This window comes from Aythya marila, assembly GCF_965140915.1.
Source record: "Aythya marila genome assembly, chromosome: Z".
Classification (NCBI taxonomy): domain Eukaryota; kingdom Metazoa; phylum Chordata; class Aves; order Anseriformes; family Anatidae; genus Aythya; species Aythya marila.
In genome coordinates this window covers 34768675-34792268 of record NC_139080.1, presented here as the reverse complement: position 1 = coordinate 34792268, position 23594 = coordinate 34768675, and the positions used below count along the sequence as shown (strand labels likewise).

Below are 23594 nucleotides of genomic sequence, written 5' to 3'. Positions count from 1 at the left end.
CTTGCTGTCAAATCTAGTATCTTTAAATATAAGAGTTTTTCCACCATGGGTTAAGTAAAAGAAAACGCAGGGTATTACTATAATAAATGCAAATTAGACAGGACTAAAGAATTGAAATGAGTCCAGCGTAATGTAGTTAGTTGGTAGTGTCAATAACACTTTCTTTTAGACTTCAATAGAACCATTTTTTTTCTCTCTGAAACAACACATAGCTACAGCAGAAACATTTCAGTGATGTATCTGTTTCAGAATGACATCATTTCATATTTCATAGGTGCAATTACAATTCAAAGTGATAAACAAAATTATACTGTAGTGTTTGTGATGATTGAGTGGAGATACTAGCAAAGATTTTTCTTGTTTGGAATTAAATCTGCATAAGTATTCTCATTCTCTTTAAATTTTATCACATAGTACATTAAGTAATACATTAAACAATTGTTTTGGTTACTATTGCACTAAAACAGCTGGGAAGCTTTTTCTAGGATTTATCTTGATTTTTTTTTTAAATAAGATTTGGAGGAATATATTAGAAGCAGTTGGATGTATATGCTGGAAACGTTTTTTATCTGGGAAGTTTTGTCTACTTTACTGCTGTTCCACCTGGAATATAGAAGCCAATTAATTATAACATCTCTCTATATAAACACATGTATGTATGTGTGCGTGCACACACATACATACATTTATAATATATATTCCATCCTTTGTGAAAAACTTTTTTCAGAATGGCCATTAAAACACACATTACTCAACATTCATCACACAATCTCCACAAACTTTGCTCATGTCAACAAAAATAATTCCCTACACCAAACTCAACATCATCACAACACTGACAAAGATGGACAGTTTACACAACCTCACCCCTTACTCCTTCACCACGTTACAAGAACACAAATTCACTGCAGTTATTACTCTCTCTAACAGCATTCAGTCTGTATCTCTAATTCCTTGAGTCCCACATTAGGTGCCAGAAAGGACTGTGGTGGTTTCACATAGATGGGCAGCTAAACTGGACCACACCACTTCCTCTCCTCAGAAAGTTAGGGAGAGAAAATATGATGAAAAAAGTAAAGCATGTGGGTTGAGATAAGGACAGGGAGGTTGCTCACCAATTACCATCATGGGCAAAACAGACTTAGCGTAAGGAAGATTAATGTAATTTATCGCCTATTGCTAACAGACTAGAGCAGTGAAACTAAAAAAAAGCCTAAAAACACCATACATGACCAATGTTAATTTGCCTCTCCTATGCACAGGTATTCTACTGCAACTGTAATTAAATGACTTTAAAGACAAATGTGATTGTCTTTGTAAACTCCCATGTAACTGACTAAGTGTCCAGTACACATTGTGGGGAGGTTATTTGAAGTAACATGGATACTTTTGTTCTTGGGCTTCTTAACAGTGAGTGTTAAACTTTGAAACCTTTCATATTGTTTAAAAAAAGTTTTTGTAGGCAGTATTTTTATTTACTCAAACTATTGAATAACAGCCTTCAAAGGGATACTCTTCAGTTAAATATTTATGCAATTCCGTGGATGTCTTTGCTTTTTTGTCAGGAAATGATGTATGTCTGGAATGGCTTTGCAATTGTGGGCAAAAGAGTGGACCTTACTGAAAATTTATTGGTAACAATTGAAAAAGAAGAAACTGCTCTACAAAATGAAACTAGTAAGTAGTTGATCAAGATGGAAATAACAAGGTAGTAAGAAATGTTGACATTTTGCTTTGCTTCTGTCTTAGAAATGTTCTGTTGCCAACTTAGGCAATGTGCTGTTAAATCTGGTATGAAAATTTTGGAGCTGCTTAAACTTTAGTGCTGATTCCTCGGTATGCCCTTTATCAAGCTTGATTAATGCTAGGGGCTAGATTATACAAAACTCAAGAATTTGAGACTATTACTTACATAACTTAACTGAATCTTATTAAGACATTACAGTCTCAAAGAATGTCCTTAGACCATAACCCACTGATTTTTTAAATGCCTGAAAAATACTTTTGCTGAACCAGTTTATGCCATACTTCAGCTGTACTACAGAGGACACATACTGAGCAGAATATAAGTATGAAAGAGAAGACAAAGTATTAAGCATGATTCTGTGTTTTTTTTTTTTTTTTTTTTTTTTTTAACGTCTGCCAAAATCTAATGTCTGGCAGCTATAAAATAAAATGTATTTTTAATTAATAAGCTTTGACCATGGATTTAGATCTTGAAGTATAAGAAGCATAGATATTCAAGGTAATATGCAGTGTATCAGTCCATAACTTCATACTGGAACTTAATTTTCTTGAGGAATAAGAAAGTTGTGCTGGGTAAGTACATGGCATTATTTACTGTTCCTTAAATCAGGCTTTATCAGGCTGCTCCTGTTATCTATTATGTGAGCTTCTCAGTATATTTCTCCTTTGAATTCTTCTAAAATGAATAATTATTAGCTTGTTAGTAATGGCAATTCACAAGAGCAGTTTCTATTGAACCCAGATTTTAGTCATACTTATCAATAATTTAGAAACTTAGTTTACCCACATTATTAAAACATGTAATAAGTTTTGGAAGCACTAAATATAGTATTAATTTCCCCTGTTTACATCGATAAGAGCAATATTCATGACTGAGTATCAAAACTCATTCAGTTTGTTATTAGCAAATAAAAATGCCCATTAAACATTTTTGCTGAAGTATAGCTTTCCCCAAAACATAGTATTCCAGTAAGGCCAAAGCAGTTGGAAATTGAATTTTGAACTGCAGAATTACAAATATTCCCCTGAGCTCTGTGCTGCAGGCCTGGTACAGTATGAGGTGTTTTGTGCAAGGCAGGAAATAGAAGCAATGAAATGTACTTGCTAGTAAAGAAAATGAGAAGTAAGCACACAAAAAAACTGATAGTAATGGTAATCTTAAATGTTACAATTTTATTTTATTCCAAAGATACACAGGAAAAGAGAAGCATCTTTTAAGTAAATGACAAAATGGTGTGAAATATGCTACCATTGTCTCATCTGAAAACTACATATTTAGCTATAAAGCAAACATGACAACTGGATTGCAGTGGGAGGAGAGGTGCTCTGTTTTTTCTTTTTTTTTTTTGCCGCATTAAAACCAAGATGTAGCAAAAGGCAAGGCACCAAATAAATTATGCTGCCATGAATGCAAAGAATGCTGGCAGAAGCTGTAGGGAATCTAGAGATCTTTTATCCAGATGTTTGTGTTATGACTATCTAATCAGTTAGAACAGTGAAGTAAATTTACTGTCCTAGGCAGAGATGCTCAAGATATCAACATAAAAGGAGTAGAATAAAGCAATTGCAAGAGGACTGAAATAGAAATAGGTAGATGATTGGAGAAGGTATAGAAGATATTTATTACTAAAGGAATTGGTAAATTCCTTTCAAAAGAGAAAGTAGCTGAAAAATACTTTAGGATCTACACACCCACAAAGGCAGAGGAGAAACTGAATGGTCTGTTCAGTTGTGGTGGCTTTGTTACTTTAAAATTCTTGAAATCACTGGTGTGACTTATTCGTAAACAACTGGATGGTAGAGAATCATGGGTGAGGATCCCTTTTATGAATATACCTCAAGTGAATAGGTCATTCAGGATGAGGTTGCTTTCTGTCAGTGAGATACATTCCTGCATGGCAAAATGAGTTTATTTACACTATCCAGACAAACAAACCAAGAAGTCCAAAGGAATCAGATTGAGTATTCAGGGCTGCTTTTCTGAGTTGCTGAGATATGTCTCTATAGCATTTAGATGATGGTTTAATTTACTGTAAAAAGCATATGTTTTTATGTAGATAAAAATGAGTGTCTGTATTATAGTATTATGAAAATATATAAATCTGAATTTCATTCTGCTTGGACTAAACTGTAGTATTTTGGCCTTAGATTGTGGTATGAAATATTTAATCAGCACTTGGAAATCTGTAGTTAACAGTGGCTAGAATAAGTAACTTATTAGTGTTTCAAAATAGTATTCCTTTTTAAAAACATTATGTTTTTCTCATGGAAACATGCAGATTACAGATACAATGTAATTCTGATACAAAGTTGTTTTTTATGCTTTTTTTGTAATAACTACAATGAAATACAGTTTTGTTCTGTACTTTCTATCTGTGAGCCTGGTTAACTTTTAAAGATACGGAGTCAAACAAAATAAAGGCACTGATTATCAGAATTGCTGCTGAATGTACACCCAAAGCCAAAATGAGGCAAGGATACAGTATTTTTTTTTAAAGACAATTGTCAGTACTAGATAGCTTTAAAGGACTCCTAAGGTGTCATCACAAAAAAAAAAAAAAAAAAAAAAAGTAGGTTAATTATACACAGAGGTCATGTAGGGATTGAGACTTCTCAGAGAGAGCTGTTGATGCTACATTTGGTTCATGTAAACAGGCACAGCAAGGAATCTGTCAGGGACTGAAAATGGTTGTAGAGAATACTGAAAATATTGATGACAGAAGGACACTTTAGAAATAATCTTTTCCTCAGGATTTCTGTGTATTGTATTTTTCCACAGTTGTGTCATTTCCAAAATATAAAAAAGATTTTTAATGTTAAGAAAAAAATATTCCTATGGTTATCTTGTGTGTTTCATCAGCATGATAATATTTCCTCTGGTACAGGGTACTGCAGGAATATGTGTCTTACACATTTATTGCCAAGGATCTCTGTTTTAAGTTGGCCTGTTCATTTACTGTCATTGTTACAGTAATTTAGCTCACTGTCTTTTCTTCCTCTGGGACATGCCAGGGAGATACTATCAGTTATTTCTTTTATTGACATCAATGCTTATCTCCAGTAATTTTGGGGAATGAGACTTTTAGGAGATAACCACATAAATCTAGTACCTTATCTAGTAAAATGGGCTAGAGGAATGCAAAATACTCATCCCTTCTAGTTTTACCTGTCACTAAAAGCACAGTCTGTTAGTTGTTATCTGTAGAGAATTTCTGGGTTTAAACACAGACAGAAATATGCCTGAAAGTAGTGGGAAAGCACTTCATGGAGTCCTAAGATACTCTAGTCTTGCATCTTTCAGAACTGTTTATGTAGGATTTTTTGGCAGACTATTAAGAAAAAAAAAAAGTGACCATAGAGATCTGGTAATTAGTTGTAAACAACATGATCTGAAGGGAGGTTGTTTTGCTTCCTGAATTGTTAATGTATGTGCAGCCATCTGTCTATCCATATGTGTTTTCTTTCCTTTCTTTTTCTTCCCTGCACCTAGCAAAGGATATAAACCGATGCTACAAAAAAGGACCACATTGGTTAAGGCTACATTTCTTAATTACTTTATAGAAGCCTTTTCATCACATATTTTCAGTCCTATTGAACATAAAACTTCCTTGAATTTTCCAAGTGAACATTCATAATTGTTGGAGATGATGCAAATACTAACAAAGATGGTTTCTTGAATTTCTGTTGTAGTATTATGTTTCCTCAGAGATATGTAGGAATGAATTGTAGGGTATTCTTGGGCTTTTCACATTACCGGTGCTGCTGGAGTTCTGCCAGTACTTTGGAACAGTGGAAGCTTTTAAGATGTAAAGGTTTCAGTCTCAATCCAGGTTTTCTGTTCTGTTTTAGATGTTAAATGTATAGAAGTCTTTAACTTGTGCCAGATTATGCCCACTTTGTACTGACTTCCTGATTTAGAAGACTGGGGAACAACTAGATGTTTAGATTTCTTCTTTTCCTCAGTCTCTATCCTTAAAGAGAAAGATACAGAAGCTATGAACATATCCTCTCTAGTAAGCAATGTTTAAAATTGTGCCTGTGGATTATGTGTTGAGATACAGAACTCTGAGAAGCAGACCTCAGAGTCTGAGTATATATTCACTACTGAAAAATGTTACCTTTTCATGATGATGTCTTCAAATTGGTTGATGTATTTTGCTTTTGCCTTTAGACCACAATGAATACTATACGGATGACATGTGCATGTTGCAGCTACTGAAGGGTCTCTGCCTTAAACACTTGGGAAGACTCATGCAAGCTGAACTGTGTTTCAATCAAGTAATTCAAAGGTAAGAATAATAGAAATAGACTTTTCACTTTTATTTTGTAGGTTTGAGTGAAACATGATATTCTTGCAGAAGCCTTCACATTAGAATTTTAAATAATTAAACTTTAACATCCTGCTAGGGAGCTGGAATTAAAATAGTTCTGAAAGTAGTTGGAGGACCACAAAACTTTACCATTGTTTTTCTATAGTAATTTGACATTATATAGCTTTTATATAAATAGGATGTGTTTTAGACCACACAAGTAAGACTGATGGATAATGCATTTATATATATACATTTGTAATTAGTATTTTTATATTTGCAGAACTATCAATAGAAGTGAAGGTAATTCATGTGGATTTATTGTTTGTTTCAGTATTTAGTGCTTCATGAGTTAACACTACATTTAGATGAGAAATTATTGAAGTTGTTGCTATTTTCAGTTGAAAATTTTAGTTTCTTGTGTTATGGACTTATTAAACATTTTAGATGTCAGGTCAATTTCTACTATAATACATATTTTTTAACTTTAAGTCATATATTGATTGTGAACTTGGAATTTTTAAAGTAGTTAGCCTGAAAAAGTGTTATTTTACAATTTTCATACAATTTTTCTAATCAATAATGATCTAAAAAAAATATTTTCTTTCAAAGGAATATGTTATCTATGATTCTAGTACCTGTTGCAGCTTTCCTGCCAGCAGGCCTTGTCTTGCCATTTCTAAGATTACAGGAGAGTTTGGTCAAACACTTTGCAAGTTAGAGTATAGGTGCTTTTGATGGTTACATGTTTTCTGAAAATCTCTCTCCAAAGGCAATTGACACTGTGGAGACTTCTAGGGTTGAGACACTTCAAAAACCGTCAGACAACAGTTCCTTAAAAAGATGTTTTGGATGGGGAGGAGGAGTTTTCTGGTAAATTAAAGATCTGAGTTTCAGTTAGCTTCAGTCTCAACATTTGTTGGGCTACTACGACACATTAAGACTGTTTGTCATATAAGCAGTCTCCCTGCTTTAAAGACATGCTTTCTATGCATCAAAACTTGCCTTGTTGGACAAAATACCTCTAGAAGTGTTGTTCTCAAAATGTTGACACTTGTTCATTGCAAACTTTTTTGTTCTGAAGAATTGTTTGATACTATTTTATCTAGATAAGAATTGAAGAGTTGATTGTAAAGGACATAGGAAAGGCCAAGGTACTCAATGCCTTATTCACATCATTCTGTGAATCTTCCTCTTCCTCTTGGTGGAGGAAGGTCAGGTTAGGAAACATTAAACAAGCCAGACACGCATGTGACCATCTCAGCTGAATATACCCAGTGGGATCTACTGGTACATATTCGTGAGTGATGAGGGAATTGGCCAATGTTCAAAGAATCACAGAATGGTTGAGGTTAAAAGGGACCTACAAACATAATCTAGTCCAACCCCCCTGCTCAAGCAGGGTATATATTATTCAAAGATACATATTATTTATGGCAACTGGGGGAGGTTCCTGAGGACCATAAGAAAGCAAAGGTCAACCCTATATTCAAGAAGGCAAAGGCGGAAGCTTGGGGTAACTACAGACTAGTCAGTTTCACATCAGGCCCTGGAAAGCTGGAGAAGAAAATTCTGGAAACCATTTCAAATGCATGAAGGTGATCAGGAGTGGTCAGCATAGGTTTATGAATCATGCTTAACCATTCTTATAGTCTTCTACAGTGTGATTACTGGCTCAGTAGATGAAGGGAAAGCAGTGCATGGTTATCTCCAGTTTAGAAAGGCTTTCAACAGTCTACCATAATAGCATCGTAGAGAAGCTGTTGAAGTCTGGATTAGACAAGGGAGCAGCAAGATGGATTGAAAACTGGCTGAACTGCAACGAGGGGTGGATTAAAAACAGGCTGCAAACAGCAGCATGAAGTCAGCTGGAGATGAGTCACCATTAGAATATTGCAGGGTTCAACACTGGAGCCAGCACTGTTTAACATATTTCTTAAGGACCTGGATGATGGGACAGAGTGCACCCTCTGCAAATATGTAGATGATACAAAAGTATGCTGCCATTTTGAGCAACCTGGATAGGTGTACTGGGTCTGACTGGGATGTAGTTTCCTTTTCCCACAGCAGCCTATGTAGTGTTGTGCTTTGTGCTTACAGCTAGAACAGTGTTGATGCCGCACCAATGTTTTTATTGTTACTTAGCAGTGCTCCACAACATTAAGACTGGCTCTCCATTGCTGGCCCTACCAAAAGGCATTAGGCTGTAGGTGTTGGGAGGACATCACTGGGACAGCTGACCTAAAATGACCAAAGGGATGTTCCATAGTGTATGGCATCATGCCTAGCAGTAAAAGCAGAGAAAACAGAAGGTGGGGCTCTTGTTGTGAAAACATTTGTGGCCTGAGCAACCACTACATTTACTGTTTCATTTACTGTTTCCTAAGGGACAGCAGAACAGTGCTAGCTGAAGGAAATTAGAAAATAACTGTTTTCTCCCTTTGCTTTTGCCCTGCCTTTTTTTTTTCTTTTTTTTTTTTTTTTTTTTTTTCTTTTTCCCTTCCTTCCATTAAACTGCTCCTTATCTCAACTCATAAGCCTTTTTTTCATCATATTTTCTCCCCATTCTTTTGTGGAGGTGGAGTGAGAGAGCGATATAGCCAGCTTGGCTGTCTACCAATGTGAAAACACAATGACAGGCTAGACAAATGGGCTGACAGCAACCTCATGAAGTTCAGCAAAGGGAAGTGACAAGCTCTGCCCCTGGTGAGGAATAACTCTATGACAGAGCTCAGGCTGGGGGCAGCATGACTGGAAAGCAGATTGTCAGAAAAAGCCCTAGGGATCCTGCACATCATGGTCAACCCCAAGTTGACAGTGAGCCAGCAATGTGCCTTATCAATGGGTTGAATTAGGAGGAGTGTCATCAGCAGGTGATCCCTCCTTCCTGCTTAGTGCTGGTGAGGCCACATCTAGATTACTGAGTCCAGTTCAGGGCTTCCCAGTACAAGAGAGACATGATCATACCAGACCAAGTCCAGCAAAGGACTACAAACACAGTTAAGAGATGGGAGTGTCTGTCATATGAGAAGAGGCTGAAAGAGCTGAGACTGTTCAACCTGGAGAAGAGAAGGTGCAGAGCAGGGGCTTGGAAGGGTCATCTGTATGAATCACATAATCATAGAATATCCTAAATTGGAAAGGACCTGCAAGGATCATTGAGTCCAATTCCTACCTCCACCCAGGACCACCCAAAAATCAGACCATGTGTCTAAGAGCATTGTCCAAACAGTTCTTGAACTCAGGCAGCTTGGTGCTGAGTCCACTGCCCTGGGGAGCCTGTGTACTAGGTCTGGCTGGGATGTTAACTTTCCCTGCCCATACAGTGCTGTGCTCTGCACTTGTAGCTAGAACAACAGTGTTATCACACCAGTGTTGTGTCCACTGCTGAGCAGTGCTGGCACAGCATCAGGCCTCTCTTTAACTCTCCTAGCAGGTGGGCAAAAAAGAGAGAAGAGAAACATCACCAGGGCAGCTGACCTAAACCAACCAAAGGGATATTCCATACCATGTGGTGTCACACTCAGCAATAAAAGGTGGAAACAGGAAGAAGAGGGGAGGGGTGGGCTCTCATTGTGAAAACCTCGGTCCTTCTCCCGAACACAGGCTACGTGTGTTGAGGCCCTGCTTCAAGGACGTGGTCAATCATCGCTCATTTGTGGGAAATAGAGAGTAATTTCTTTCCTCTGCACTTCCACATAGCCTTTTTGTTTGTTTGTTTGTTTGTTTTTTATTTCCCTTTTTTTCCCTTTCCCCCTCCCTTTTCCCCTTTCCCCCTTTATTTCCTTTAGTTAAATTGTTTAAATAATAATCTTTCCTTAATAATTATTTTTTTCCCTTTGATTAAATTATCCTTATCTCAACCTGTGAGTTGTTCTTTACTTTACTTTTTCCTCTCCTCATCTAAGCAGGGGGAGTGAGAGAGCAGTTGTGGAGTTTAGCTGCATAGCACGTTAAAACCACTACAGCCTGTCCCAGTGCCCGACCCACCTCTGGGTGCAGACCCTTTCCCTAACCCCCAGCCTGACCCTCCCCTGTCCCAGCTCCATGCCGTTCCCTCGGGTCCTGTCGCTGTCCCCAGAGAGCAGAGCTCAGCGCCTGCCCCTCCGCTCCCCCCTGAGGGAGCTGCAGGCCGCCATGAGGCCTCCCCTCAGCCTGCTCTGCTCGGGGCTGAGCAAACCAAGGGACCTCAGCTGTGCCTCATACGTCTTGCCCAGTAGACCATAAATTAATTAATTATCAATACCTGAAGGGAATGTGTTTTTATTTATTTATTTTATTTGTTAAAAAAAAGAAAAAGGAACCAAACTTTTCCCAGTGGTACAGTGGCAGGAAGAGGTGTAATAGGTGTGAACTGAAACACAGGAAATACTGTTTAAACATAAGAAGAAATTTCCTTTATTGTGAAGTTGGTCAATCACTGACCCAACTTGATTAGACAATGGAGATATTTAGAACCTAACTGGACACAGTCCTGAGCAGGTTTCTGTTGTTGACCCTGCTTTGAGGACAGTATTGGACTAGATGATCTCCAGAGGTGCCTTCCAGTCACCGTGATTCTAAGTATTTCTTCTATTGAAGAAAAACTGAATTTCTGTATTTCTTTGCCTGATTCTGTTCAGGCAAGCTTAGGAATGAAGATCTCAATTTTGTTTGCAGGGACAAAGCATTTGTATTACACTGCAAGACTTAACGATGTTTTTAATCTTGTGTCAGCTTTTTGTTCCTTTTTTTTTTGAACTGTAAGTTACATAATAGGGCTCCTGTCCTGAGAATATGTTCGTGGTAGCTTGGGTAACACAACACAGTACAAATAATAACTGGGAATGAATAAATCTTTGCTTGCATAACATCACATTGGTAGTATTTTATGCCCATGGCTTACAAGTTTAATTGATATGCACAGTGTCAACTGGTAAAGAAGTTCCAGAGTGTTTTCTATGATCATGTGCTTCTACAGGTAGTGATTGCATTTAAAAGTTAAATGTTCACTTGAGAAAATGTTGTAATTAACCATTCTTTATTTTTATGATTTCCTAGTGAGAAACAAATAAAATATGATAGCTATTTGGTGCCATTCACCATGTACGAACTGGGTCTTCTGTACAAACAACAGGGTGAGAGAGAAAAAGCAGTAAGATACATAGAAACTGCAAAGTAAGTGGATTTTTGTTGTTGTTGTTGTTTCAACAATTAAGAATAATTGGGTAAGTTTAGCAATGAGGACTTTTTTTTTCCCTGCCAGCCCCTTGTCAAAATAAAATTAATTATAAATCTTTATTCTTGAGTTAAAAAAAAGAAAGTTCAGTTTTACAGTCTATGGTACTACTTCAGGCATGGAGGAATAGACAATATCAAACAACAGAGACTATGAAAGGAAAATATTTTGTTTTATATTAGTGTTTGGAAATGCTGAGGCTCTTTGTATGACAGGAAAAGGCTGGGCTCCTTTGCAGGTGTGGGATGGAGCTGGAGAATCCAGAGAATGGATTAATAGCACCTGTGTGTCAGAGAGCAGCTGTGGGGCTTATATATGCTGCAATAAAAATGTTGATGAGAATAGGTTAAAAGCTAGTATAGTTCTGACCACCTCCCATTTTCCTTTTACATCCTGTTGCAGAAGAGTGGTAGAGAGCAAATTTTACTGTACTGCAGCAAGTACATTGTAGAAGGAGATGTAATTTGACCCTTGTTATGTATACAGAAATATACCAGTCATGCAATAGAGAAATATACCAATCATGCAGTAATGTTCTAAATATAGATTAGAAAGAACAGCCTCCTAAAATGCTTTTTAGAAACATAGTAGCTTTTTGCTTTTTTTGTTTGTTTGTTTGTCTCACATGCTTTAGTTTCTTTGTTGTTTTATTACACCAGCTGAGTTCTGTTCTGAAGTTGAGATTATATTTGGAGCTAACATTCTTTTCAATAGTTTTTTAGTTTGTCTTTTCACAGCAAACTTCTGAAAGGATTGTTGAAGGATCAAAATAAGTGAAAGAGACATTAAGACATGGTTGTAGTTTAGCAGGATATGTAACTTATTACTGGTATAGATCTCTGCTCTGTTGATGGAGAAGACTTTAAATGGCATCAGAACACTTTAATTCATCTCTGTATCAACTTCTCTTTTCTGTGGAATGAGTAAAGACTGTTAACTCTGGTACTTCAGTGAATGTGTGAAATAGAAATAGCCCAGGTCAAAAATGTTTTTCTTAGAGCTTTCTAGCTGATAAAGTAACTTTATTGTTCGCAGAAACAACTACAAAGAATACTCCATGGAGTCCAGGTTGCACTTCAGGATTCATGCAGCACTTGACAGCTTGAAAGTGTCGCCTGCTTCAACACCTTGAATGAGGAGGGATGCTTTTCATGCACACAATGCATACAATAGTCTACACAATGTTTTTGCAATCTTTTTTAAATCTTTGAAAAGAAACAATAATGATTATTTTCTGTCATCTCTGATTTGATGTATGTCATTCCTTTTGACTGTTCTTTTTCTGTATGGCTCATATACTATATCTACTTGATACTTTAAATAATACATTATATTTTGTTTGATAAAAATAATTTAATATTTGACTTGATGGGGGATATTTAAAAAACAGTTGATGGTGCAATAAAGTTTAATTCAAACACTTTATTTTTTATATGAAATCAGATGCTGGCTATGCAGTGGAACTTGTGATAATTTCAGCCTTTTGTGAAGGTTTGATTTTCTGCAGTACACTTGAGACCTTTTTGCCTCTGGAACAACAATGCAATGGCAGTGGATAACCTTCACCCATATTTGGCATACCATATTCTGAAATTTGTGTTCCAGAGGAAAAAAAAATCATCATCTTTGACTTAATTTCATTTTGGGAACAAAATGAATTTGTCTGAAGTGCAATATTTTTATTGTATCTTTCAAGGTAATGTTAAGCAGGGCTACAGGTGTAAAATCTCTGCAGCTCTATTTCACTTGAAATAAGAGGTCACAGGGGACATGTCTCAGTAACAGAGAAGCAGGGTTCTAGGGACATTACAAGGTCATCTATTCTACATGTATGTTACTGCCCTAAGGCAGAATCAAGCCTTATGCTATTCCTCACAGGTACTTGTTTAAATTGTTTAATAACCAAAAAGCAAACAGACTAAAACAACCAAAACAAAACAAAACAAAACAAAACAAAAGCTTCCATTGAGAGGGGTTTTGTAACTTACACAAGCAGTGTTTCCCAGTGCTTTTATTATTTCTACTTGGATTTTTTTTTCTGGTAGTTACCCCAAATAATTATTGGCACAACTGAAACCTACTTCCTATCTTCCCTGTCATGGATGTGGGGAATGGCTTGTTCTTTTCCTTTTTTAAAGCAGTCTTTTAATTTGAAGACTGTCTCATGTTAGTCATCTTGGTTCTTGGCGTCCAACCAAAACAAATTAAAACTTGCAGAATTTAATTATTTTCCTCATCTATAGGAGTAACTGATATTGATGCAAATTGTGTATCAAAACTGAATCCACTCTTAAACTTAAAAAATGTTTTAAAATATACTAAATGAGTTTAAAAAATGTGCATATTCTAACCATAGCTTTCTACCAAAAAGTATGTAGGAAAATACATATATTTATACATTTCTATATGTTTTGTTTTCCCTTTAATATGTGGACAGCACTATCAGATTTAGTTTCCCAATTCATTATTAATACTTCTGCAGGTTTTGCTAGTGATTTATTCATAACTAAGAATATGTTTGATATACCAAACACTTGGGAAGGTTTCCAGAGGTAGTTGATGCTCCATGCCTCTCAGTGTTCAAGAGGCATTTGGACAGTGCCCTTAAAAGTATGCTTCAACTTTTGGTTAGCCCTGAAGAGGTCAGGCCGTTGGACTTGGTCTTTGTGTACATCCCTTCCAACCAAACCGGTTCGGTTCGGTTCGGTTCGGTTCTATTCTATTCTATTCTATTCTATTCTATTCTATTCTATTCTATTCTATTCTATTCTATTCTATTCTATTCTATTCTATTCTATTCTATTCTATTCTATTCTATTCTATTCTATTCTACTGTTCAGTCACAAGTGTTTTGCAAAACCTGCCAATCTCCATACTTTAATAAATCTATTATATTTGCTTCCCATGGTAAATTCATAGTAATTACACTCCTGTATGTGGTTCTCTGTCCTCAACTGCCACCCCAGAGAAAATGGAACAAAAGAAATAGGTGAAAAGCCTATCTTCAGTAAATGAGTGACAGTAAAATTTCTAATTAATCAGTCAATCTAATGTAAATGCTATAGATGACTAAGAACACAGCCTTCTTTTATGTCTTTTATGACTTTATAAATGAGTGATTTAGTTGCATATAAATGCAGGTAAAGTAAGAGTTTTATTTTTTTCAAAAAAAAACATCACCGAAGACTAACATATGCCACCACCTGACTTCTCCGACTCCTAGCCCTTTTATGCATACCTGATCATAAATGACAGGCAGCAAAAATAAATTTCTGTATGTTATATTTTCAGACAATGTTTTATTGGCCTATTTGTATATTTATGTGTTCAATTTAGGATTATTTGTGATTCAGTCTGATTATTGGATTACAAAAATCAAATGGGACCACTTCATTTTCTTCTGAAAGGTGGTGAAAACAGTAGCTGGTGGAACTTCTATAGTTTGTGTTTCATATAATAATTCACTCCACTAAAGGATTAGATCAGGGACTACTGACTCAGGATGGAGCATGAAATAGTCTCTGATATCTTGTCATTGTGTAGTGTCTTGTATTTATTATTTTATGGGTGATTCAGAATAGCAATCAAAATTAGCAAAAAATAAAAAATGAGCTTTCTTAGAAACTGACTTTTTGAAAGTCTAGTAAAAAAATGTAGCGCTATACTTTTTTCACTGCTAATAGTACTGACTACAAAGGTAAAAAAGAATTTTGTTTTCATCAGCTCAACCTTCCAAAGTCAATATCACACCCTGTGTATGTTAGTTTTCTTTGTCTCTTTCAGGATTTGCCTTTTTGCACTCATGCAGAGAACAGGCATATCCACAAAAACCTGCAATATACTCTGTAGTGCTTTGATGCCCTGAGGTCCCCAGCCTAAGTTCTATTTACACTCTATGTCTCTTTCTTTGCTGCTATTCCAAACTTGTTTGTTAGAATCTTGAGCAATCAGATTTTCGTAGCTTTTTTTCTGGGTATTTTTTTAAAAGCTAATGGTAGGAATATAAATGTGTGAGACTGACTTGTAACCTTTCATATAAGGTAGGTCTCAATAGATCTGTAAGAGATGCTTTGTCTTCCAAACACTGTGCATAGCTATGGTCTGCTCCTACTTAGTGCATCATTGATGCAATAATATTTAGTACATTGTGTCTGAGTTAGGGTAAGTGATTTGTGGATAGAGTTTCAATGGAAAGTCTTACGTTATTATTTTTTTGATATCTGCTGCATACGGTACCAGGCCTTAAATAAAACTATGATTTAGTTTTACTGTGCTTCAGAATCTTCACCTCACTTGCTCATGTTGTGTGGTAATTTTGCATAATGTGGTGAAACCTTGAAACTGAACAAGGTTGAGCATTTACGTGAGACACTGTAACATCTATTGATAATAGTAGGAATTATATTCAAGAACAAAGCTAAGGCCTTAGTTTAAGCAAGCAGATCTGAACTTGCATAGTAATGTTATGACAAAGGTCATTCTGGTCTTACTGGTGATAGACGGGTATATATTTTTTAAGGTGAGGAATAATAAAGCAGCTTGGCTATAAGACAAAGCTTCTCTTCAGTTAAGAATTGCCTACTTGGAAAATACTACAAAAATAACTTTGTCTGTGCATATCAGTCAAATGCTTAATCTATTGGGGAAAGATTATTATGTTATGATCTTTAAATACTAGTTCACCACTTTAACAAAAAATAAAAGAAAATACACATTAAAAGAAAGCTGATTAAAGGTTGTGTTTCATATCTGTTCTAAAAGGTTGTGTTTCATATCTGTTCTAAAACACATATGTAGCAGCTGTATTGAGCAAGAAAAATTTACAATAATTGGATCCTGCTATGTTTCCAAAATACCTTGACAACTAATGTATTAAAGAAGCCATTTCTTCTAACAAGTCCAGCTTAACTTTGCAATTATTTTATTACTAATCTTTGTGTTTAATGTCCTTTGTTTCTGTATGTTCTTATATTGCATAGTTCAACAAAGAATGTTTATATTTGCACTGGTGGTGCAGTTTATTTCCTTCTAAACTGTTGAGATTTGCACAAGTTCATGTTTGTTACTTCAGTAAGGACAAGGTTAAAATAACGGCTGATGAGCGATGAAGTGTTTTTGGTATTAAGAGCATGTAGAGATGTTCAGTTTGATGAACAGATTCTTTCTTCAGAGGAACAAATCACGTTTTATGCTTTTGCTACTGAATGCAACATTTTGCACAGTATTCTTATTGTACGTAACTTTCAGCTGAGATTTGTTGACACAATATCAACAAAAAAAGCATATACTTAAGTTTAAATATGCTATGATAGGCATATATCTCTAATACCTATCTTCTGATTTATCGAAGTGTAGTAGAAAATAAATAGTCTTTTGAAATATATGTAGTAAATGTACAATAGAAAGCTACTTTAACTAGTCTTGACTTCTCACCAGATAATACCATTAAATTACAGGAGTGATTAATAATTAATTAATTCTTTTACCAACTATGTCATTAAATTCAGTGAGAATGACACATAATATACCCACAGGAGCTTTTTAAAGTCCCAGCATGAAAAATGGGGAGAATATAATATAAATAAATAAATAAATATTATATTTTATATATAGGTGCAGGACTTGATTTTTGTAACATTCAGAAAAGTAAATGTTCAAAAACTTTTCTTTTCATTTGGTACATTTAAATACTTCCACAGTTGTGTGTCATTTTAACTGATGCTTCTAACCAGTTAGGCCAACATTTTTATCATAGTTTGAATGATAAGAGTGGAGGTTATGGTTATCATAAGAACAGAGATAGTGGATGACTTACCTCAAAGAAAGGCAAAGAATGGAGATGTTCCTGCATATCTGTCGTTGTCTGAAAGGCACTAATCTACCCTCAATTTTTACATATACCATGGTACAGAATAAAGCCTTCATGGATAGATCAGAATGCTTGCAACACATTGAGTAAAGATAGCTTACTGAGTAGAACAGGGAATAGAAGACACACTGAAGACTTGAGCACAAAGATAGGAACTACATTGGCATTTATGCAAACATTTTGCAGAAGCTATGTTACATTTTTACAGTCACCTGACAAATTCAATACTTTTACTTCCTGTATTCCAACTAGGAGAATGTCTGTGGTGCTGGGTCCATAGCTCAGTTTGTTTTTTTTTCGTATTTTTTTCTTTTTAGTCTCTGGTCTCATCATTTACTTTTTATTTTATTTGAAGGACAGCTTCAGAAAGAAATTTAAGCATTGCAACTCTGAGCTTTGCATTTTGTAGAAGAGTAGCCTCTGGGAAAAAAATCAGATCCTATGGTTAGCATAGTAAATTCAGGGTTTAATTAATGCAAGATTAAATGCTATGATTTCAGTAGGTAGTTCCACTGTACAGAGAGGCATGTGCCAGCTAGTAATCACAGTTAGGAATACCCTTCCAGATTTTGTCACTCATTTCAAGAGAACTTCTTCAAATGCGTTAGCAGGAGGAGGTGCCTGCTTTTTGTGCTGTGCCTTTGTACCATAAATACAGTAGTTGGAGCACTGAAGCTGTGTAGGCCACTTTCAATACCTACCTCATCTGAAGCTGTAGGTACTTAGTACTGATGACATGCCACTGTGTGGAACAACTGGTAAGGTTATCCTTAACAGCAAGGAAATCCCAGTTGAGACATTAATATCCTTCTATACTTGAGCATAGAAATGTGGATCTCAAAGCTTAATTTTCTTATTGTAAAATGAGTGTAAGAGTATCTTAATATACTTTTTTTGGACATGCTTAAATGATCTGCTCTTGCTTCAGTATCTAAAATCAGGGTGGAGGGATATGTAAAAATAGGTTAATACTGCTTATATAGCTTGTGTGGTTGAGGCTTAGCTTGTTTCAGAGCATTAGGGGATCTTCAGAATTAAATGATGTAGAAAAGAGAGCAGTATGAATTTAAGTTATTATTATTACTTTTTAAATACTCTTTTTCTCAATGGAACAGATATTTTATCCAAGCAAAACACAAAAATAAGCTAAATAAGCTAAAATATGTCTAAATATGCTCAGGTATGGGTATAAAAGCACAAAAATTCCATCAAAAACAAACAACAAACCCAATCCCATGGAAAATGCTCCTACTGTATTTCACATGAATTTTGCTAGAATACCCATATTCTATTTCATTTATTCCAGTCAATACAAATACTATGGATAATGCTTGAGTTTATTCAATAGTGAATCTTTGAATAGTAGCTAGGTTAAATCAGTTTTTTTGTTAGCTGAAAGAAAAGAGAGGACTGAATGTGAAATTGTAGAATCATACACTGTTCCAAGTTTGAAGGAATCCACAAGGATCATTGAGTCAACTGGCTCCGCACAGGGCCATCCAGCAATCAGACCATATATCTGAGAGCATAGTCCAAATGCTTCTTGAACATCATCAGGCTTGGTGCCATGACCACTGCCCTGGGGAGCCTGTCCCAGTGCCCAACCTCCCTCTCAGTGAAGAACCCTTTCCTAATCTGTAGTGAGGCGCTTACAGTCTCTGTAGAAGATGAACAGTCCAACAGGATGCTACCTAACACATAGTATACTCTGGAGTCTAATGACAATTTGTGACAATTCACTGTCTGAAACTGGTAGTGGAGCCATCCAAGGAAAATCTTTGCCCACCATTAGTATCTATGCTCTGTGCTTTCCTGGAATAATACAAAGCCAAGATGGCTGCTCATGCTTGCTGGCTGTAGCAGTTGTCCCCATTCAGGTATGAATGAGAGCAAGTCAGTAAGGGATAGCTGACAGAGAAAATGCAGGGGAAACTGGGGAGTGGGACAGCAGTAGGGATATATTCAATAGGGATTTCCATAGCACCCCAACCATTAAACAAGGGAACGTGAGACTGTGGAACCAAACAGTAAGGTGAGGGAATAAAGCAGATGCAATTGTGATAGAAAGGTGTTATGTAAGAAAAATTATGGAGTTTAGTTATCAGTTGCTGGGTAACAGTAGATAATATCATCCAGAGGTAACACTGGAAGAAAATATTTTTTTCCTGCTTAAGAAGTGATGGGGACAGACATCCCATCAAACCATATCAGGCACAAGTAACTATGCTACTGAAGGGACTATGGAGAATGAATTCTGCTCCTCCAAGGAATGTATTCAAAGAAACAATGTACAACTGGCAAACCAAATTCAACCTTAAGTAGTTACTTCGAAGTCCTTAAATCCTTCTGGCTCCTGAAATCTAGACAGTGGCAGATTTCATGTAGTTTAATCATCACCTGTTGATGATTAAGGGCAGAGGGTATTTGAGTTCCAGTATGAAGACTTTATCTCTGTCATCAGTGCAGCCTTTGCCTGTCTGAAAGTCTTGCAGAACTGTGGCTAAGGACAGATTCTTAGGGTGCCAGATGTCTAAAACACATACTAAATATTGGAAAAAACATGGCAATACCGGATGTTCTCTGGATACTCAGTACCCTGAGCTGGTGGAAGGGGATGGGGAGCAGGATGTAGCCCTCACTATCCACGAAGAAATGGTTGGCGACCTGCTACGGCACTTGGATGTGCACAAGTCGATGGGGCCGGATGGGATCCACCCAAGGGTACTGAGGGAACTGGCAGAGGAGCTGGCCAAGCCACTGTCCATCATTTATCAGCAGTCCTGGCTATCGGGGGAGGTCCCAGTTGACTGGCGGCTAGCAAATGTGACGCCCATCTACAAGAAGGGCCGGAGGGCAGACCCGGGAAACTACAGGCCTGTCAGTTTGACCTCAGTGCCAGGAAAGCTCATGGAGCAGATCCTCCTGAGAGTCATCATGCAGCACTTGCAGGGGAAGCAGGCGATCAGGCCCAGTCAGCATGGGTTTATGAAAGGCAGGTCATGCCTGACGAACCTGATCTCCTTCTATGACAGAGTGACGCGCTGGGTGGATGAGGGAAAGGCTGTGGATGTGGTCTACCTTGACTTCAGCAAGGCTTTTGACACCGTCTCCCACAGCATTCTCCTCAAGAAACTGGCTGCTCTTGGCTTGGACTGGCGCACGCTTCGTTGGGTTAGAAACTGGCTGGATAGCCGGGCCCAAAGAGTCGTGGTGAATGGAGCCAAGTCCAGTTGGAGGCCAGTCACTAGTGGCGTCCCCCAGGGCTCGGTGCTGGGGCCGGTCCTCTTTAATATCTTCATCAATGATCTGGACGAGGGCATCGAGTGCACCCTCAGTAAGTTCGCAGATGACACCAAGTTAGGTGTGTCGATCTGCTTGAGGGTAGGAAAGCTCTGCAGGAGGATCTGGATAGGCTGCACCGATGGGCTGAGGTCAACTGCATGAAGTTCAACAAGGCCAAGTGCCGGGTCCTGCACCTGGGGCGCAATAACCCCAAGCAGAGCTACAGGCTGGGAGAGGAATGGTTGGAGAGCTGCCAGGCAGAGAAGGACCTGGGAGTGATGGTGGATAGTCAGCTGAATATGAGCCAGCAGTGTGCTGAGGTGGCCAAGAAGGCCAACGGCATCCTGGCTTGTATCAGGAACAGCGTGACCAGCAGGGCTAGGGAGGTGATCGTCCCCCTGTACTCAGCTCTGGTGAGGCCGCACCTCGAGTACTGTGTTCAGTTTTGGGCCCCTTGCTACAAGAAGGACATGGAGGTGCTTGAGCGGGTGCAGAGAAGGGCGACGAAGCTGGTGAGGGGCCTGGAGAACAAGTCCTACGAGGAGCGGCTGAGGGAGCTGGGCTTGTTCAGCCTGGAGAAGAGGAGGCTCAGGGGCGACCTTATCGCTCTCTATGGGTACCTCAAGGGAGGCTGTAGTGAGGTGGGGGTTGGTCTGTTCTCCCACGTGCCTGGTGACAGGACGAGGGGGAATGGGCTTAAGTTGAGTCAGGGGAGTTTTAGGTTAGATGTTAGGAAGAACTTCTTCACTGAAAGGGTTGTGAGGCATTGGAACAGGCTGCCCAAGGAAGTGGTGGAGTCAGCATCCCTGGAAGTCTTCAAAAGACGTTTAGATGTAGAGCTTAGGGAAATGGTTTAGTGGGGACTGTTAGCGTTAGGTCAGAGGTTGGACTCGATGATCTTGAGGTCTCTTCCAACCTAGAAAAATTCTGTGATTCTGTGATCTGTAGCCAGGGTCAAGTGTACACTTTTCCCAGAAAAAACAGCTTTCCCGAAAGCAGTGTTTGTAAAACAGTGCTTATGCAGACTTATGGCAACTGTCTCCACTATTGTGCAGTTTATTCACAGAATCACATAATCACAGAACTATAGGGGTTGGAAGGGACCTCAAAAGATCATTGGGTCCAACCCCCCTGCCAAAGCAGGTTCCTCAGAGAAGGCTGCCCAGGTAGGCGTCCAGACAGGCCTTGAATATCTCCAGAGAAAGAGACTACACAACCTCCCTGGGCAGCCTGTTCCAGTGCTCCGTCACCCTCACCATGAAGAAGTTCTTTCGCATGTCAGTGCGGAACTTCGTGTGCTCTAACTTGCAGCCATTGCCCCTTGTCCTTTCCCCACAAACCACTGAGAAGAGGTTGGCTACATCCTTCTGTCCCCCACCCCTCAGATATTTATATACATTGAGGAGATCCCCTCTCAGTCTTCTCTTCTCCAGGCTGAACAGACCCAGGTCTCTCAGACTTTCTTCATAGGGAAGATGCTCCAGGCCCCGGATCATCTTTGTGGCCCTCAAAAATAAATACAGGTATTAAAAAACAAACAAACAAAACACTCATCATAGTGAATTAATAATAGCAACAATCTGAGTGGAGGACAGAGCCTAAAATTATAGTAGAAAAAGCCAGAAATGAGCTGATGTTAGAGTACAACTATTTTTCAGAACACCGATTAAATAATATTTTCCTAATTTTTGATTGTCACTTTTAGTTACAGTTCTATCAATGTTTCTGTAAGCCCTTGCTGTTGAATTCCCTGTGAAATCTATACTATTTTGAAGCTTAACTTAATTTTGAAGCTGTTCTTCTGTGGCTTGTGGTCATTTTTGTTTGTTTGCTTGAGTGGGTGGTTTTTTTTTTTTTTTTTTTTTCATAGAGGCTAGTATGACTGCAGTATTTTTTTTTTTTTTTTTTTTTTTTGGTGCATAATAAATAATTTCTATAAAAAATGTGTGGTCCTTGGAGGTGATTTTGGGGGATTTTTAGGGGGAAGGTATATTAATCCAGTCCAACCAAAGAGATCTATTTTGCAGTCTGAGCAGGAATTCTAGCCCTTGTTGCATCCTGACTTGGTCAAAGTTTAGGGAGACCGGGATGCCTTCCATTAGCCTGGAAAGAATTCAAACTTCTTTTATAAAATTGTTTATGTTTTATCAGTTGACTGACATGACAGCAGTCTCTCATGCTAACACACTGCTGTCTTGGATGATTTTCCAACCAAGTTTATTGATTGTAAACCATCAATGAAACATGAGGGGGGTGGACAGACTTCTGTAAGCATTTCTGACATAAAAATTGTATTACAGACAGCGTAATTTTTAGACTCTGTGTCCAACTAGAAAGCTATCACCAGTCTTCAGTGTTCAAACTCCCCCCATACCCTGTGCTGCTGTGCTCAGGCAGCCCTGGCAGGGATGAGTATGCCCACAGAGGCAGCATGAGGGAGACCTTTGTAGTGTCCCCAGACGAAGCAGTAGGGGATCGAGAGGAAAGCAGACTACTAATTTTCTACTCTGACCAGTGTGTGTGTGGTGGGGGAGGTGGGAGTTGGTTGGGGGTCTTCCACTCTGATTCCATCTGTTCAGTAAGGAAAGGCATTTGTTGAGTGGGGGGTAATACAGGTACAGCAGATGGAAATATATCATTTGTTTTACCTATCTTTTGTGTACATTAAAAGCAAGCGAACAAAATAAAACAAATAAAACCCACAGATGAACAGTGGTAACTTTGCATCAGAAACACTAGAATGGGCAGAGATATTACCCAGTTTCAGAAATAACTGAGAATACTTTGTTACTGCTTCTCATTTAAAGAAAGCATGTATATCTTTAGTCAATCTTCAACATGAAAAAATTTAACTGAATTTCAATTTCTGAAATAAATTTTCCAATCTAGCAATCATATACTAATAAACTATATGCAAGTTCCAAGGAACAGAGCCTCATGGATCACTTTATGAAACATCAATCACTACAAAAATGCAATGTGGCAGTGCAATGGCCATATAGCAGCCTTACATTGCAAGATTTCTAAAAACCATAAAGAAAACACTGTTAAGGAGCAGAGTTCAAAACAGTAATGGAAGTAATTGTCACTTGATAGGTGACCTAAAAGCTCATACTCATATTATTTTTTTTCATGGTATCCTCTTTGAGGTGGCTGGAATGTCCATGCC

The 23594-nt window shown here is 37.8% G+C and overlaps 1 protein-coding gene across 1 annotated transcript in view; it reads left to right on the top strand.

Annotated features, from left to right (window-relative positions):
* Positions 1-16156, top strand: part of TTC39B (tetratricopeptide repeat domain 39B) — an 80945-nt gene extending 64789 nt beyond the window's left edge. The window contains exons 16-19 of the mRNA XM_082783867.1: positions 1566-1677; positions 5918-6035; positions 11097-11213; positions 12310-16156. Of these exons, the coding sequence (XP_082639993.1) occupies positions 1566-1677; positions 5918-6035; positions 11097-11213; positions 12310-12406 (444 nt within the window). The 3' untranslated portion in view covers positions 12407-16156. The remainder of the gene's footprint in view (positions 1-1565; positions 1678-5917; positions 6036-11096; positions 11214-12309) is intronic.
* The last annotated feature ends 7438 nt before the right edge of the window (positions 16157-23594 follow it).